The sequence below is a fragment of the Heteronotia binoei genome, chromosome 1 (assembly GCF_032191835.1).
Source record: "Heteronotia binoei isolate CCM8104 ecotype False Entrance Well chromosome 1, APGP_CSIRO_Hbin_v1, whole genome shotgun sequence".
Taxonomy (NCBI): domain Eukaryota; kingdom Metazoa; phylum Chordata; class Lepidosauria; order Squamata; family Gekkonidae; genus Heteronotia; species Heteronotia binoei.
Window position 1 is genome coordinate 71,143,978 of NC_083223.1, and position 15,511 is coordinate 71,159,488.

Below are 15,511 nucleotides of genomic sequence, written 5' to 3' on the forward strand. Positions count from 1 at the left end.
GCAGCATAGGGAAGTTGTCTTTTGTCTGTCTGAAGGTGACAATGTATCATGTTCTTTTTCTTAAGAGTCATCAAGAAGAAATGCGTTTAAAAGGCACAAAAGGTGAAAAGGTAAATAATCATATTTGGGGTGACAGAGGTATATTTATTTGTATGTTAGGTAAAATAAACATGGTTTGCACTTTGTAGCTGAAATCTTTAAAAGCAGCTTTATATATTTATTTATCATTTATACATTTTCAGCCAGATTGTCTCCCAAAATGCTTTACAACATACACCAATAGCAATGTATGATTTAAACAACTGTGATAATATTCCCTTCTTTATTATAACAGTGATGTTGAAAAATTGATTCTAAGCATCAGGGAATCTTGCATAGGATTAATTGTGTAATAGCTAGACTACGAAGCACAACAATAATTGAAGATACAAGCTATGACCATTGTATACATAAATACCATTGTTAGACTATACTTTTAGTCAGTGGTTAGGGTGTCGAACTAGGAGAGAGAGAGCTTTTATTGTTTTATTTATTTTATTACAATATTAGTATCCTGCATGTAGAAGGGACAAAGGATTCAGTGTAGATGATAAAAAATGGGTTTAGCCCGTTCTCAAATTACAGAGTTCTGTCTTTAATTGTTCTAATAAAAGGCTGAAATTCTGCATGCGTAGTTTGTGCATGAGCAGAAATGTATTCTCTAAATGCTCCTCAGTTGCATAGGAGTCATTTCTATAATCAATCTATATTTCTAGTAGCCAACTATACTCCAATCTGTGGGTACCTAAATCTATAGATTAGGGACATTTATGCAGAAGTAAGAACTTTCAATGAATTTGGAGAATACCCGAGACTTGTGGAAAAAAATCTTTCTGTGGACAAAAATCGGGGTGGAGTTTTTTTTAAGAAACAAACACAAGTGTAGGAACTGTTGTCTGCACAGTCGCAGATAACAAGGGAAACAGTTCCTAGGAAGTTGTGACACGCAAAGGTAACAGCAGCTGATGGAGAGGGGAAGAGGGCAGGCAAGTGAGCAAGCAGAGCTGGCATTCAGAGCTGTGTGATGGACGGACTGCATTATGTTGTGTAAACAGATAAAGGACTGTGAAGAGTTAATTCTTCACAGAGTCAGAGAACTTAAGTGACAGTATATTCCAAGAGATCTGATTGACTAGCATTAGCTGAGTAGAGAAAGATTCTGAACTGGATGCTGAAGAATACTGGAATGGAGTTGGATTTGGGTAAATATTCAGAAAACACAAATTTATTCAGCTCCATTATACCCTACAGGGGACATCCTCTTAGGGTGTAATAGATAATTGATCTGGAGATATTCAGGGTTCAGGGAGGCGTTTTTGAAGTAGAGGCACCAAATTTGAAGCATAGCTGCTGATACCTTTCCTCAACCCCACCCCACCCTCATTTTGAAAAAGATTGGACCAGAGGGTCCAATTCTATAGGCAACCAAAGAAGGTGCCCTTCTCCAAGTTGTGCCCAAATAAAAACTGAATATTGGCTTTTATTCAGCCAGATTGGTAGCTGAATCAGATTAGTGAATCTGTATTCAACTGAATAAATACCTTAAAATACCAAGAAGGTATTTTTCACGTATTTATTTGGTTCAGTTTATACCAAATGCACACCCCTAATTTCAGCCCTGGCTAAGAAGAGCTAAGTACTGACAGTTTTGGAATTCAGTCCTGACAGAGATAGATAATAATTTTATTTATTTCAACACAGTTCAACACAGAGGAGAATGGGGAAAAGTTGGCAAAGATGAATTGGTAGTTAGATGGAGACTCCCATTTGGGTCAAGGAAAGGAGATAGATCTTCTAGGTTGGTTATTTGGTGGGTGGGGAAAAGAGAAGGAAGCAGAGAAAGGTGAGGATATAGAGATTGCCAGGAGGAGGGAAAGAGGAAATAATGTGGACAGAGGGATATAGGGTAGGCTTTCCAACCCTCCCGCCCTGGCGGGGGACCAAGGATTTCCACCCTCTTCCCCCGCTCCCCAAAAAAACAGAAGCGGGGGGAGGGGGAAATGGCGCCGGGGAGCATGGCGAGCCGCCCCATCCCGGAGCGGGCGAGGCCGCCGCACCGCTGCCGCCCCCTCCCCGCCCACCGCAGCTGCTCCTCCGAGATGGGCCCAGGCTGAGCCCATCTCGGAGGAGCAGCCAAGAGGCGGCAGCAGCACAGGGAAGAGCGAGGCAGGCCAGGAGCATGGCAAGCCACGAATCCGGGCCCTTCTAGGACCCGGAACCGTGGCTCACCACGCCCCCAGCCCGCCTCCACCCCCCCCTCCGATTCCACCCCAGAGGCGGAGCGGGCGAGGCCGCCACACCGCTACCGCCTCTTCTCCGCTCGCCGTGGCTGCTCCTCCGAGATGGGCTCAGCCTGAGCCCATCTCGGAGGAGCAGCCACGGCGAGCGGAGAAGAGGCAGCAGCGGCGCAGCGGCGTCACCCGCTCCGAGACGGGGCGGCTCGCCACGCTCCCCGGCGCCATTTCCCCCCCTCCCCCTAGCTCCACCCCAGTGTTTCCTGGCTCCACCCCCAAAGTCTCCTGGCTCCGCCCCCAAAGTCCCCAGATATTTCTGGGGTTGGACTTGTCAACCCTAATATAGGGGCAAGTGAGGTACTCCCTTGCATTTTTTTCCAGGTTCCCCAGCCCACAGCTAGGCCTGGTGGCTGACACAGCACAAGTGGTCCTTGCCCAGTGGCTGACATCACTCCATTTGGTCACAATTTTCTCAGATAGAGGATGCTAGGGAGAGATAGAGGAAACCTGAATTTATTCAGCTCCATTGTACCCTATGCTATGGGGACTGTCTGAACTCAATGACTCATGCAACATAAGTGATGCAACTTGGCAAGTGAACTCAGAAGGCATTTAAAGGTTCAGTGCCTTCTGAGTTCACTTGCCAAGTCATGTAGCAGTGGTGGCACAACTTGGTTAGTTCAAAAACCTTTTAAATGCTTTCTGAGTTCACTTGCTGAGTCACGCAGTTGCTGCATGACTAGTGAGTTGAGAAAACATTTAAATTTTAAATGCTTTCTGAGTTCACTCACTGAGTTATACCTCAGCAGCACAACTCTGTGAGTTAAATGCCTTCTGAGTTCACTTGCTGATTTGCACCAACATTGTAGTAGGACAGTGCGAGTTCAGAAGGTGTTTAAACTTGAATAACATTGGCTTATATTCAGGTGTGCCTATTTCAGCAGCTGAATCAGAATGTATAATCTGAATTCAGCTGAATAAATACCCCAAAATACTGATAAAGTATTTTCAGGTATTTATTCAGCTTGGTGTGTGCCAAGTGCACATTCCTATGTGATAAATGCTAGTAAGATCAACCAAAGCAATACAATACTGTGTGCAAGCATTTGAGTCCTCCAGAACTCTTCACCAGGCTAGATGTTAAAAGTGGTTGGGCATGAGGAATAATCATGATCTTAAGGCCTCTTTGTCGGCTTCTAATGTGGTGTATTCTAATGTGTTGGGAACCAGAAGCATAAAAGTGAAGGCACACAGCCTCTATTACTGTGAACTTCTCATTAGCATACGTTCCACAAAAAATTATGCAATGCATGTTTTTCATCTATGTAAACAATCAACTTACGTTTCTGGAACACATTTGTTTAGGGTGAAATCGGACAGCCTGGTCCTCCTGGGCCTATTGGAAGTCCTGGACTACAAGTATGTACATTGTTTTTTGGTAAACTGCACAGAACATTATGTCAAAGCTTTGTATTTCTGTTCTAGACCAATATCGATCTCCAAACTTTAATATAGTACAATTCAATATTTTTAACATGTATATGCTTTGAAATGGAGAACAGTGTAAGCCCTTTAGGCCCCCATTAGAGAGAAAAGTAGGGTATGAATTAAGTAATAAAATTATGTACAACTTCTTGAGTTTTTCTGAATAGTCTGCTGAAATCCTTAAAATCAAACCTTATAGAGCTAAGCTTTAAGGCATGAAAATTGCCCCCCTTTCAAGCCCATGTGCCACCACATATTCCCAAAGAGAAGGACTTGTGACTTTCCTCTCAGTATACTTTCAGTTGCTGCTGGAGCAACAGCATTGATTAAAGACCCTCTCTCATAATTTTCCTACTGTGTAAGTTATTGCCCTTTTACTTCTGTTATCTTGTATCTCCACATTTTTCTTGTAGATAGCCTTGCCAGCAATTTTTCTATGATGAATTTTCTTTTCCTTTCAGCTGATTTTGACTACCTATTAGTATGTCAGGAGGGTGGGGGCAAGTTGACATTCACCATCAAGCACATGTACATTTCTGCTTTGATGAGAGCCAGAATGTCAAACAATCCAGCCATGATCAGATGTTTACAATTATGAGGATGTGGATGATTCTTCTAACTTGGGTGTAGTGGACAAAAGCAGTGGGTTCATCTCCAGGTCCATTGTTGGCTGACTCTAAACCACTCTTCCCTTCAAAAGACATATATATGAATGCAGAACAACTCTTTCATATAACATAAAGCAACAATTTCCAAAAGTCCAAGAGCTGTTTTTTTAATCATTTCCCAAATGCATATGTCAGAGTTTCAGTGATCCAAAGAGGTTCAGAATGGTGCCCACATTGGGAGCTCTATCAGCTTCAAGGATACCTATTTCCCAAACTCAGTTTAGACTCAGCATTGGTAAGGTCTTTTGCAACCTTCTTATTGGCTGTATATGCAGATAGGCAGTCCAGTAAACTGGGTACTGCTCCCCTACCTCAGTTTCTCTACACATAGATAGATAGAGCAGTTTTGTGACTGGGCATTTTGTTTTTTTGTTTTTACCAAAGGTGATCTCAGGTTTTCATTTCAACCAGCAACTGGTTCTGTGCATCTTCTTGTCTAATCCATCTTCAGACTTATTGGTTGCTAGGACACAGTTGTTGTTTTTACTAGAACAAGACAGTTTCATTTTAGAAACTCCTGCTGCCATTTTTCTGTGTTATTCCATCCCTAACTTAGGAATGGTTTCTCACACTGTTTCAACAATGGTGTCAAACACCATCACCCTCTTTACAAATTGGCTCATAAACCATTGCCAAAAATCATCAGAGTTCATTCTACTAGAACTGTAGTGATAACCACAACCTTCAACAGAAGGGTTTCAGTACCAGAACACTTCACAATAGTTACCTGGTCTTAATGATCCATCGTTATGAAACACTGTGCCCTGAGAACTCAGAAGGATGCCTTGGCAATGGATATCCTGAATGATCATTATGTGACTGCACCTGTGCCTATTACTAAATTTGTTTGTTTCCTGCCCCATTTGTATGATGCACAGAGACTACAAGAGGTTTACCTGTAACTGATGTTTGTTGAGCAGTGCAGTCACACGACACACACCCTTTCATTGCAACAAATGCCTTTTAAATTTGCTATGGCATTTTCTTCAGAAGAACTGGCAGGGAAGTTGTGACTCCTCCAAGTGATGCATGGACTTAGAAGAGGGAAAGATGCCTAAATGCTTAGCTTAAGAAGGCTTCAAGTTAAAACTTTGTGCAGGCGCTAGGCCCATTCATGTGACCAGTTTAAGAACATCAGTTACAGGCAAGAAACCTGTTTCCTGTACAGCAGCAAGTTTCCTATACATTTTAAAGCTTAATATTTAATCAAGTTCTTCAAAATGGCTCATAATTTTGTTCACATATAGGTTGACTAAGCTATCACAAGAGCCGAATATACAAGACTGGATCCAGGGAACTGTGAGGGGAGCTCCACTCATAGAACACTTCCTCTCCTTTCTTGATGCAGTTCCTCCAGCCTCCCCCAAAAGCAGCTTCTGCAGCAAGAAGGGAGAACCTGCAGAAATTTTCTTCATTGCGAAAGCAGAAGTGCCAAATCATAGGTGCCAATTTTGGTGCCTCAGTTTGAGTTTTAAGGAACCCTTACATATTTGTACACTACAGGAAACATGCTGCAAAGCTGATTTGGGGGGAGATAATAATTTTTTTCTTCTTATACCTTGTGTTCCATTGTTTAGCCCTTAAATAGTAATAATATAAACCTGATTTGTCACTCAAATACCTGTGATTATTCTGTAGGGACCCCCAGGACCAGTTGGACCCAGAGGAGAGCCAGGAGAAGCTGTAAGTGTTGACATTCCACTTATAGTCAGTAAAATTTACTGGAATGAAATGTAAGCTAGTAAAAAAAAAATGAGTCTTACAACATTGTTTTTAAAAGGAGTGTAAATAAGTGTGACTGCCCATGAGATTTCATAGGGTTTTGTTCCTGAATCTCCGTGGTTTAATATAAGTTGTATAATCTTTCTGTGCCCATCCTTTTCTAGTTACACAATAAGCATGACGGTTGAGCAAACGAGATTCTATAATCCTATCCCATTTTGACACCTCATCCTCAGCCGTGGGAGAACCTGTATAATGGATTATGGAAACAAAAACATTAAGAAGTATCTTGCAATACAACAAAATCCCCTTTCGGTTTTTAGTTGAATGTGTGGAAGAAAGAGTGGGATCATGCATACTGTTCCAACTCTGAACCACAGCTATGATTAAAATAGAACTTTTATGCCCATTTGTCCCTGAAACATTGAAAGAATCCTATGTGTATTCAGTTGCAAGTATATATGCTGCAATCAGACTTTTAACAATGTGGAGAGGTCAGGAAGGAGTTACAACATACAATTGCCCCCCCATTCGGAATAATGAGACATACAACTAAGTTGGATGAAAAGGGCCACTTTATTAAAATTTTGCGGCAAAGGGAAAAAACATTGGGGTCAGGATGAGCCAGGGGTCATACCGCTGACCACCTCCTCACCTGAGAACTGGGCGAGCCCCAAGGCCCCGAGCCTGAGCCAACCCAACGGCTCAGGCCCGGCCAGCCAGGCACGGGATCCCGGTCGCTGAGCTCCACCCCGTCCCAGCCGTGCAGCCTGGGATGTGGAGACTCCAAGCTGCGGGATCACGAGGCTCCCTGAAGTCAACCTTGAGCCGTGCAGCTTAGGTCACCCCAGGGAGACCGTACACCCAAACGGTGTGTTGCCAAGGGAGCTCACCGAAACCCCAGAAGAACATGTTCCCAACATAACAACCCGCTAGTGACCAAATTAGAACAGCCCCGCCTCAAGCCAATTAGCCAACACACCACCAGCAGTACAAGGTAGGCGAAAACACTCCCAAGTAAGCCAATAACTTGAAAGCGAAAAATTCCTACCCGGCCCCAAAAACCTGGCGACCAGCCTGTGCCTGTACTGCATGACGGGCGGGCGGGCGGGCCGAGAAAACCTAGAGCAACTGCGCCACAAGGGGCCGGGCCAGCCTATATAAGGTGGCCCGCCCCCAGGCCGTTGCTGGTCAAAACCATTGTCTCCCTCCTGCAGGGGAGGCAATGAACGGCCCCCAGCCTAGGGCGGGCGTTAGCTCGCTCGGCTGGGAAGGGCCGAATTGCCCCCCCATTCGGAATAATGAGACATACAACTAAGTTGGATGAAAAGGGCCACTTTATTAAAATTTTGCGGCAAAGGGAAAAAACATTGGGGTCAGGATGAGCCAGGGGTCATACCGCTGACCACCTCCTCACCTGAGAACTGGGCGAGCCCCAAGGCCCCGAGCCTGAGCCAACCCAACGGCTCAGGCCCGGCCAGCCAGGCACGGGATCCCGGTCGCTGAGCTCCACCCCGTCCCAGCCGTGCAGCCTGGGATGTGGAGACTCCAAGCTGCGGGATCACGAGGCTCCCTGAAGTCAACCTTGAGCCGTGCAGCTTAGGTCACCCCAGGGAGACCGTACACCCAAACGGTGTGCTGCCAAGGGAGCTCACCGAAACCCCAGAAGAACATGTTCCCAACATAACAACCCGCCAAAGACAGAGCCAAGCCTCAGCTTAGGCCTCTGTCCCCCATCGAACAAGAACATGTTCCAATCCCTGCCGCAAGTCGGCCAAAAACGCCTCGTTGCCCTTAACTGAAAGGTGCACCCCATCCGGCCTGTACCACTCCGCAGAACTGGCCTTGATGGCCGGATGGGGCACGAAAACTCCCAAGCCCGCCTCCAAGGCTAAACACAATGCCCTGTTAGCTTTTCTCCTGGCCCGCTCCAAGCCTGACGGCTCCCAAGCCGCCCGCCAAACGCGGCGCGGCAACATGGCCGACCAGAGGACAAGGACGCCGGGCCATCTCCTCTTGATTTTGATGATGTCATCCCGGGCCTGAATCGATAGGGCCTTCCCCTTCATAAGGCCCAGATCGTTCTCCCCCAGGTGAATCACCACAATATCTGGCACGGGGCCCCTCCGTTCCCGGAAAAGCAAAGAAAGGAGGCCAGCCCAACGCATGCCCCGCCGGCCCTGCCACTCAATTATGGCCCGTTCGCTCAGGCCCAACTGGGATCCCACTGGCGTCCGACGGGCATGGTGTGCCGCCCAAAAGATAATACTGTGGCCGCAAATGAGGATCCGCATCCTTCTCCGGCCAGCCACAGCACCTATGAAAGAAAACAGAAAACTTAGAACACGTAAACATTCCGAATAACCCAACGGGAGGAAGGGGTCCGTTACTCTGTCAGGGGCCGAATGTATGTCCGAAAAGCCCCGGACCTCCAACGGCCAACCCGCCGAATGGCCTCACTCCCATATCCCATTGCCGCTGCAGTGGAAGCCGCACCTATGCGGAAGGAATGGGTGCCAAACCTAGCACCACCCAAACCCAGTTTTTCCAAGGCCCTACAGGTGATGGCCCAAAACTGGTACTTAGTCAGAGGAGAGTAGTCCTCATGGCAGAAAAATTGGCCCCGGGCTGAACCGCGAGCGGCAACGTAACGCGTGAGCGCAAGCACCGGGCAAAGCTCGGGTTCCGCACAGGGGCCCAAGGTTATGGAACACCCCCGCTGCCGTTGGTCTGTCTTAGACCGACGAACGTGTATAACTGCCTGGCCATCCACAAACTTAACGTCCCCAACTTGGAGGGCCCTGCCCGAGATGTCCCCCCGTGAGGTTGCCACCAACTCGGAGACACGTAGCGCACCAAAAAACGCCGTAAGTGCGGCAGCATGGAACAACTTCTGCTCATAGTCTAAGGCACAGACCGCGGACCATGTAGCGTGTAAGCCCCGGAGAATAACAGGGGAAATGGGGCGCCTAGCGTCCGCCTGTCTGCCCCCTTCCCGGGACCATCCCTCTAACATCTTAACAATCCTGAAATCCTTCACAGACTCCTTATACCCCCGGGCCTTACTGATAAACGCCAGCCCCGCAAGCTGCCCCCTGATGGATTTTACTGAAAGGCCGCGCCCCCGCTGCCGCACACAGAATTGCAGTAGGTGCTCCACCGGGAGGGGCCAGGACTCCTCTAAACCCGCGCCCACGCGGAAGGTAGAGAACTGGCTAGCTGCCCGAAGATACGTCCGCCTTGTGCTGGGTGCGATTGCCAACTGGATGGCCCGGCTTACTTCGCTCCTCCAACTTGCCATAGCTCCGCCGGCATGCGCACTGGACAAGGGTCGGCTTCTGGTGCCAGCTGTCGGAAACGCGCCATCTGTTGGCGAGACAAGGCGTCTGCCACTCCGTTACTGACACCAGGGACATGCCGGGCAACAAACAAAACATTCAACTGTAGACAACGTATAGTAAACACCCTGACCAAATGCATAACCGGGGGCGACTTGGAGGTTAAATTGTTAACAACGTGGACCACCGCCAGGTTGTCACACCAAAACTGAACCGTGTGATTTGAAAGGGCGTGCCCCCAGATAAAAACAGCAACTACAATGGGGAAGAACTCCAAAAACGTCAGGTTACGGATTAAATCGGAGTTCCTCCACTCTGCCGGCCAAGGCTCAGCACACCATTGGCCCCGAAAGTAAACCCCGAAACCAACGGCACCGGAGGCGTCTGAAACAATCTGCAACTCCGCCTCCAGTAACATGACCTCGCGCCAAAAGGACGCGCCATTGAAGCCCTCCAAAAAGGCCTCCCAAACCCCCAAGTCCTCACGCATACCCTTGGTAACGCGAGTAAGATGATGTGGCAGGCGTAAAGCAGTCATGCCTTCGCAAAATTGCCGCAAAAATGCCCTGCCCGGAGCCACCACTTTGCAGGCAAAATTCAAGTGGCCAACTAACTGTTGGAGCTCAACGAGCGTCACCTTGCGCTTACCCTTGACCTCGGCGATCCTCTGCCGTAAAACCTGCAACTTATCCAAAGGCAGCCGTGAAAGTTGCTGCACCGTGTCAAGCTCTATCCCTAAAAACGTCAAAACCGTGGAAGGGCCTTCAGTCTTTTCCGCAGCCAACGGGACCCCCAATTCCTCGGCCAGGCTCTGAAAAGCCCCCAGCAGGTGGGCGCATTGCCCAGAGCCCGCCGGGCCCACGAAAAGGAAGTCATCAAGGTAATGCGCCGTATCGCGCATACCCGTCCGACGCTGCAAGGCCCACTCTAAAAACGTGCTAAAGCGCTCAAACGCCGCGCAAGAAACCGAACATCCCATGGGGAGGGCCCGATCCATGTAGAAAAGTCCCTCGAAGGAAAAACCCAATAATTCAAAATCAGCCGGGTGCACCGGCAACAACCGAAAAGCCGACTTAATGTCGGCCTTTGCCAGCTCGGCACCTGGACCGCAACTCCGCACAATCCCCACCGCCTTGTCGAAAGATGTGTATCTAACCGAGCACATTTCTTCGGGGATGGCATCGTTAACCGATTGCCCCCGGGGATATGATAGGTGATGTATTAAACGGTACTCCCCCTCCGCCTTTTTGGGCACCACTCCCAAAGGCGAAACTCGTAAATTGGGCACCGGGGGTTCCAGAAAAGGACCCAACACACGCCCTTCCCCGCACTCTTTTTTAATCTTATCCCTAACAATATGCTCCAACCCTTTAACAGACTTCAGGTTGGAACACAAGAACGGAGCCCGTGGACCCTGGTAAGGGATCCTAAACCCGAACGTAAACCCCTCTAACAAAAATTTTTGATCTTCCAGACGCGGGTAGCCGTACAGCAACCGCCTAAGAACCGTTACCTTGATGGGGCTGGGACCCTTTACCAGACTGCGGGCTGGGGCCTCCCGGCCGCTTGGAGCCACTTTTTGGCTTGGACCGGTTACATGCCGTGAAGGCGTGAGGGCCCCCACACAACGGGCATTCGTGCTTATACCGACATGCCCTTCGAGCGCACGCCCCTTGGGAGGTAAACTCCCAGCAAAGCAGCCGAGGTTGAACCGGCTGCCCCGCGGAGCCGCGGGCGGTAGGGGGGTGAGACACTTTCTGAACAATGTGACCGCTATCGGATCGATCGCCCAGATTAGGTTTGGCCGGCGCCATGAGCTGCAGCCAAAGCTGTTGGTTAATTTGGTCCCAAGGGAGACCAGGGGTCACCGCAGCCCGCATCCTAAACGCCTCGTCATACTGAAGCCAGGCCCCGCCAACAAAATCACTATACGCGCGATAAATGATATCGCAATATTGGAAAAGATGGGCCGCCCGCCACGGCTGGGCTCTGGCGATTACACCCGCATAAATTAAGAATCCTGGTAACCAATTGGACCATGATCTGTCCACCTTCCTTTTTCTCAGCTTTTCTTTATCTTTTTCATCCATTTCCTCCTTGGGTTTCTTTTCCAGCTCCCTAAACAATAGGCTGAATACGTCCACGTATTCGCCCTTAAGTATCTTTTCCCTCGTAGCTGCCGTGAGATGATCCCCGAGCGGCAAGGCCGAATCCCCAAATGGAATAGCGTGAAACGCCACAGAACTGTATGGAACCACCGGGGTGGCTGGAAAACCCCACCCGCCCCACTGCTGCGGGAGACCCGATGGCTGTGTGTGCCCTGGTTGTACCCACCAAGGGGAAGCTGCACCCGCAGGGGGGTTAGCTGCACCTCCACTGGCCCCTGGCTGCATTGCCCCAAACGGGGAAGCTTGCCAAGCTGAAGATGATCCTGCCAGCCCTTGAGAAAACTGTGCTGGGAATGGCCACCCCAACGATGGATGCTGACCCGAAGGGGGAGAGACTCCCATTCCATGTGGAGCGGACAAACAATGCTGTCCGGTCCCACCCATGCCAGGTCCAATGACTGGCCCCCACGGGCCCCAAGGCCAACCAGACCCCCGTGACTGGCCCGGCAACCTACCTTCTTGCTCCGATGGAACCACTACGACATCGTCTGGCTGTTGCCCAGGCTCGTCCTGAGGGGCATCTGGGTCTGGATCCTTGCTCTCGTCTCGACCCTGTAATGCAGAGAGACGTGCAAGTACCTCCTTCTGGAAGGCAATGGAAGCCGCCCTGCCCGAACCCATGAGTCCGGCCACTCTCCTTGAGGGACCCGCCACCCCCATTTCGCCCTCCAAAGCTGTGAGCTGGTCCAAAATGGCCTGGCGCGTGACAGCATCATCCGCTTCATCCGCGGGTGGCTCAGCAGGGGCAGGCCGTTTAGCCGGCTTCTTAGCGGGCTGTTTGCCCTTAGAAGGGCCTTGCCCCTTTTTAGGCCCCATGGCAGAAAGGTGTGACAAAACCCAAACAGGAATGAGTGGAGTGGCGTCAGGGCCCAGGCAGCACCACAGCAGAAAACCAGCAATCACTGGTAGCAATAAAATACAACCACCCCACAAGAATGTGCTGGGGGAGGAAAGATGAGGAAGCGCCCGTTAAGGCCTAAAGGCCAGGCCCCCCAAAGCCACCAAGCCAGACAGGTGGAAAGCCAGGCGGTACCGCCAGGCGGGGAATGCGGGAGGGGCGGGTAGGGCACAAGAGCCACCCAGCCGCCACGCCCAGCAGCCTCACCGCCGCGCAACTAAAAATCCAGCCGCACACGCGGCGCAGATGAAAAAACCCACGCCCGGGCGCCGATATAAGCCGCGCGGCCCCACCACCGATCAGCTGTGGCCGGGTAAGGGGGGGGGGGAAGGGGCCGCACGTCCGCTGCCGCGAGACGGAGGGGGGGGGGCGAACGCCGACCGTCCGCCCGAGAGCGGAGGGCTCTCCACCGACAGCCCTAAACAAGCAAACCCCCCGGGACCGGAGCCACAAAAAGGACCCGCGAGACAGACCGCACTAGCGCCGATAACGGCGCCGCTCGTAATGCACGCCGCTCCCCGATGCACGGCCCGGCTGCCAACAGACAGCCCGCCGACGAAGCGTCCCACGCCGGTCGCCTCGACGCCGCCTCACTCGGCCTGCCACGAAGCCCGCACGGCCGAGTGCAGCTCCCAACCCGACAAAACCTAGAGCAACTGCGCCACAAGGGGCCGGGCCAGCCTATATAAGGTGGCCCGCCCCCAGGCCGTTGCTGGTCAAAACCATTGTCTCCCTCCTGCAGGGGAGGCAATGAACGGCCCCCAGCCTAGGGCGGGCGTTAGCTCGCTCGGCTGGGAAGGGCCGAATCCTGCTACATCATGAATAATGTGCCTATTCCTGAAAAGCAAGGCGGGGAGGGGGAAGCAGCATCTTGAAAATTAAAGCATTCAGAGTTGTATCCTGTAATTTATTTTATAAACTACTATAAATAACCAAGTACAAAAACCTTATAAACATACCTTATAAAGAATAAATATATCAAATATAGCTGTCCCTATGCGTATGCGTGGAAGTGGGAACTAGTTCTCACCTACTTCAATAAAACTAGAATGCATTTGGCTCTATTCTATGCAGGGCTTTTTTTTAGCAGGAATGCACTGGAACACAGTTCCAGGTGGCTTGGTGCCAGGGGGTGTGGCCTAATAGGCAAATGAGTTCCTGCTGGGCTTTCCCTACCAAAAAAACCCCTGAGTGAAACAATGGTGACATTGGGGCGTGACCAAATATGCAAATGAGTTCCTGCTGGCCTTTTTTCTAAATAAAAAGCCCCGATTCTGCATATTTGAAAGGAAAAGCCATGCTTGGAACATTTGCCCTTTTGGAACAAGCAAAGTACACATTATATACAATCTTGCACTTGGGCATAAGTATCTCACAAAAAGCAGTCCTCAGCAGGGCTCTTTTTCTAGCAGGAGTTCCACTGCATATTAGGCCATGCCCCCCTAATGTAGCCAGTCCTTCAAGATCGGGGACAAAGGGTGGTGATAGGGGTGGAAGCATCCCAGAGGCACTCCCTTAGTTGCGGGGTGCCGCAGGGAGCGGTCCTATCCCCGATGCTATTTAATATCTATATGCGCCCCCTTGCCCAGATTGTCAGGAGGTATGGACTGGGTTGCCATCAATATGCGGATGACACCCAGCTCTACCTAATGATGGGTGGCCAGTCTGACTGTACCCTGGAAAATCTAGACCTGGCATTACAAGCCGTGGCCTCCTGGCTCAGACTGAGTCGGCTGAAATTGAATCCGACGAAGACGGAGGTTCTCTACCTGGGTCGGGGCGGTCCAGGGAGAGAGATCCAGCTGCCGGCCCTTGACGGGGTGCCACTGATACCGGTCCCCAAGGTCAAGAGCTTAGGCGTGCTCCTTGAGTCCTCCCTTACAATGGAGGCTCAGGTGGCAGCCACTGAATGAATGAATGAATGAATGTTAGATCTGCCTTTTTCCATCTTCGGCAAGCACGGCAGCTGGCCCCTTACCTGGAGCGCAGCGACCTAGCGATGGTAATCCATGCTACGGTCACCTCAAGAATAGATCACTGTAATGCTCTCTACATGGGGCTACCCCTGACGCTAACCCGGAGACTACAACTAGTGCAGAACGCTGCGGCACGGCTGTTAATGGGGCTACCACGACGGGAGCACATTCAGCCAGTGCTGAGAGAGCTGCACTGGTTGCCTGTTGTGTTCCGAGTTCGCTTCAAGGTTGGTACTAACCTTTAAAGCCCTTTATGGTCAGGGACCTGCCTATCTACGGGACCGCCTTTCCCCATATATCCCCCAGAGAGCACTGCGATCAGGGACAAAAAATCTGCTGTCTGCCCCTGGCCCAAAATAAGCCAGGCTATGCGCAACAAGATCTAGGGCTTTCTCGGTGGCAGCACCAGAACTTTGGAACACCCTCCCAGAAGCTATAAGGGCCCTGCGGGATTTGTCGGCGTTCCGCAGGGCCTGTAAGACCAAACTGTTCAGACAGGCTTTTCTGATTGACTGAAAATGGGCTGCCACCGGACATCCTGCAGAAGCTGGCGATCATAGTCAGAACCCACTACCGCCAGACTGGATTGAGACAGCGCAAATAGTTTTAAACTGATAAGTGTATTATGGTTTTATATGTTTTATGGAATTGATTGTTTTTATGATATTGTAAGCCGCCCTGAGTCCGCTTGCGGAGAGGGCGGGATATAAATGTAAAGTAATAAATAAATAAATAAATAAATAAATAAGAGCTTAGAGGGCTTTTAGTGCAGGGCCTACTGTAAGCTCCAGGAGGATTGGCTATGTCAGGGAGGCATGGCATGCAGAGGAGCTCCTGCTGGAAAAAGAACCCTGGTCCTCAGTATTGTGTACTTCCAGGTAGACTAGATCAGGTATGCAAATATAGAGAGCTAACTGCTTTCCAAACACACTACTGTTAAATGCTATGTGGATTGCAATTGAAGTATCTTACTTCCTACATGA

General features: G+C 50.0%; 1 protein-coding gene across 1 annotated transcript in view; it reads left to right on the forward strand.

Annotated features, from left to right (window-relative positions):
* COL19A1 (collagen type XIX alpha 1 chain) overlaps positions 1-15,511 on the forward strand; it is a 348,383-nt gene that overhangs the window by 246,852 nt on the left and 86,020 nt on the right. Inside the window, exons 18-20 of the mRNA XM_060235557.1 lie at positions 66-110; positions 3,639-3,692; positions 6,065-6,109. Of these exons, the coding sequence (XP_060091540.1) occupies positions 66-110; positions 3,639-3,692; positions 6,065-6,109 (144 nt within the window). The remainder of the gene's footprint in view (positions 1-65; positions 111-3,638; positions 3,693-6,064; positions 6,110-15,511) is intronic.